This window comes from Hemisphaericaspora subhashii (assembly GCF_019202705.1).
Source record: "Hemisphaericaspora subhashii strain CBS 10753 chromosome Unknown scaffold170, whole genome shotgun sequence".
Taxonomy (NCBI): domain Eukaryota; kingdom Fungi; phylum Ascomycota; class Pichiomycetes; order Serinales; family Debaryomycetaceae; genus Hemisphaericaspora; species Hemisphaericaspora subhashii.
Window position 1 is genome coordinate 8,620 of NW_026057201.1, and position 2,534 is coordinate 11,153.

The 2,534-nt window shown below is 38.9% G+C and overlaps 1 protein-coding gene across 1 annotated transcript in view; it reads left to right on the top strand. All coding sequences in view use genetic code 12, as the record gives it.

Annotated features, from left to right (window-relative positions):
• J8A68_000300 (uncharacterized protein) overlaps nt 1-1,713 on the top strand; it is a gene marked incomplete at both ends in the record, with an annotated part of 3,387 nt that extends 1,674 nt beyond the window's left edge. Inside the window, one exon of the mRNA XM_049406836.1 lies at nt 1-1,713. This exon is cut by the window's left edge and continues 1,674 nt beyond it. Coding sequence (XP_049266392.1) covers nt 1-1,713 — 1,713 coding nt within the window.
• Nucleotides 1,714-2,534: the final 821 nt, after the last annotated feature.

Sequence of the window (2,534 nt, forward strand, 5' to 3'; positions counted from 1 at the left end):
AGTTCAAGTACCAGAGTAACTCATACTACTCCAACCCACCATCACCACAGTTTCAGTACATCTGCTCAGCACAGTTCTAGATCCAGTACCAAAGTAACTCATAGTAGTAGTACAACATCTTCAACTCATCATACTCATCAAGGTCATACAAAGATAGTGGTTACAACAATTGGTACTACTGTATACGTCACTACTTGTCCAAACAGCCAAGTTTCTACTGCCACTGGTATTGTTGTTGTAAGTACCAATTCTCAGGGTCATGCACATACGTTTACCAAGCCAATTCCTACTGTTGTTAATTACACTACTGTTTTCGTCACCGAAGGAGTTACCGAAACTGTTGGTATTTGTATAACTACAAATTCTAGAGGTGAGAAGACTACTGTTACTGTTCCAATTGAAGCGGCATATTTCACAACACCAGTTTCTACTGTTACGGTTACTGAAACTGAAGTTTTGACTACTACTCATTGTGTTAAGAGACGTTGTGTCCAGCAAGAGAATACAAAGACGGTTGTTCTGGTTGAAACTGTTTATACCACTGTTCCTTGTGTTCCAACTGGTTCTAGTAATAGCCCAGGTTATTACAGCAATTCAGGTAATTCAAACAGCAATACCGGTAATCCAGGTAATTCCAATAACAGTCCAGGCAACTCCAATAACGGTCCAGGCAATAGTGAAGGATATTCGAATAATAATGGTCCAGGAACCTCGAATAACAACAACAACCACAACCCAGGAGGAGAGTTCAGTCATAACGGAGGTTCAGCAAGTGGAAATGAGAACGAACAATCTGGAAGTTCCAATTCTACTCCAGGTGTTGCTAATGCTTCTGGTGAAGAAGGTACTAGTGGATCATCCAATTCTGGTAGTTCCAATTCAGGTTCCAATTCAGGTTCGAATTCAGGTTCCAATTCAGGTTCCAATTCAGGTTCTAATTCAGGTTCTAATTCAGGTTCTAACTCAGGTTCTAGTTTGGGTTCTAATTCAGGATCGGGATTAAATGAAGCAGCTCAACCAGAAGGAGGATCAAGCTCAAACACCAATGGTGCTAACTCCAACCCTAACGGTTCCAACCCCGGTTCTAATGGTGTTAATGGCAATAATGAATCTAACCAAGCTTCTGGTAATAATGTTGGCGGTCAAGCTGGTGCTCAAGCTACTCAAGGTAACCCTGCTGGTGGTAACACTCAAACTGGTGGTAACACTCAAGCTGGTGGTAACACTCAAGCCGGGGCTAATGGCCAAGCTGGTGGTAACACTGAAGCTGCCGGTAATACTCAGGCAGGCGCAAACCCTCAAGCTGCTACTAGCACTCAAGCTGGTGGTGGTGCTCAGCCTACTGGTGGTAATAGTAATGCTGCTCAACCTACAGGTGGCAATACTCAAGCTGCTACCAACACTCAAGCTGGTGGTGGTGCTCAACCTACTGGTGGTAATAGTAATGCTGCTCAACCTACAGGTGGCAATACTCAAGCTGCAGGTGGTAATGGTAATACTCAAGTTGCTCAAGCTACTGGTGCCAATAATGAACAGGCTCAGCCTACTGGTGCCACAAACATACCTACAGTCAGTGCTGGAGGTTCTACAGCAACATCTAGTACTAGTACAATTCCACAAGTGACTCATGCCAATGCATCGAATAGCAATAAACCACCTTCATCTACTTGGATCTGGCTCGTTTGCTTAACATTCACGTATTGGTTATTCTAGTATCATTGTTGATCGATTATTATTTTTCAATTTTTTTTTACTTTTTGGTTAATATGTTGTTGAACAGGATATTATACTTTTGATTTCGTTTGTTATGGGTTTATGTTAAACCCCTTTTATTATTAGCTTTATATTGGTGAATGTATATTCACTAGTTGGCTCGGATCCCCCCATGTTTTTTCATTTTGACTTTCTTTTTGGTTATATTATCATGCTAAATATTTTGGTTATGATATTTTAGAATATTAATATTTTATTAATATTATTTTCGGTTTATGTTTATATATGTTAAATATGTTTGATATGTGTTTATTATAGTGTATATGAATGTATTATGTTTTTAAAAAAAAGGATTCTTTCGTAGATTTTCTTGTTACTTACTCTTTCATAGTTTAAAGATTTTACAGTGGGGGTTCTTATCCAATAGAGGTGGTAGAATATAAGAGTACTCACATTTAAGAAGAGATATAGTTGATTTTATCCATCATAATTAGATGTTGAACTATTTAGTTGAATTCTTAGAAATTTGGAGGGAATTTTACACCACATTGATGATATCTAAAAAGCCCTCTCACATTCTGATACCTATTCTATACCTAAGAAACAGTACATATACATTCTATTATATCCCATCTACGGGATTCGGAAATTCTTGAAACAGCCATTGTGGTATGTTTCATCATTCTATGTAGCCACCACCGATTCCATAAGTCCGGAGGAATCAACTTTTCCATGATGTCATACTAAAGTATCGATTCTTAACAGTTAACCGTCCCTTCTAACGCCATAGATGTTAATATGGAGAGAGGGAAGTGGGTTGT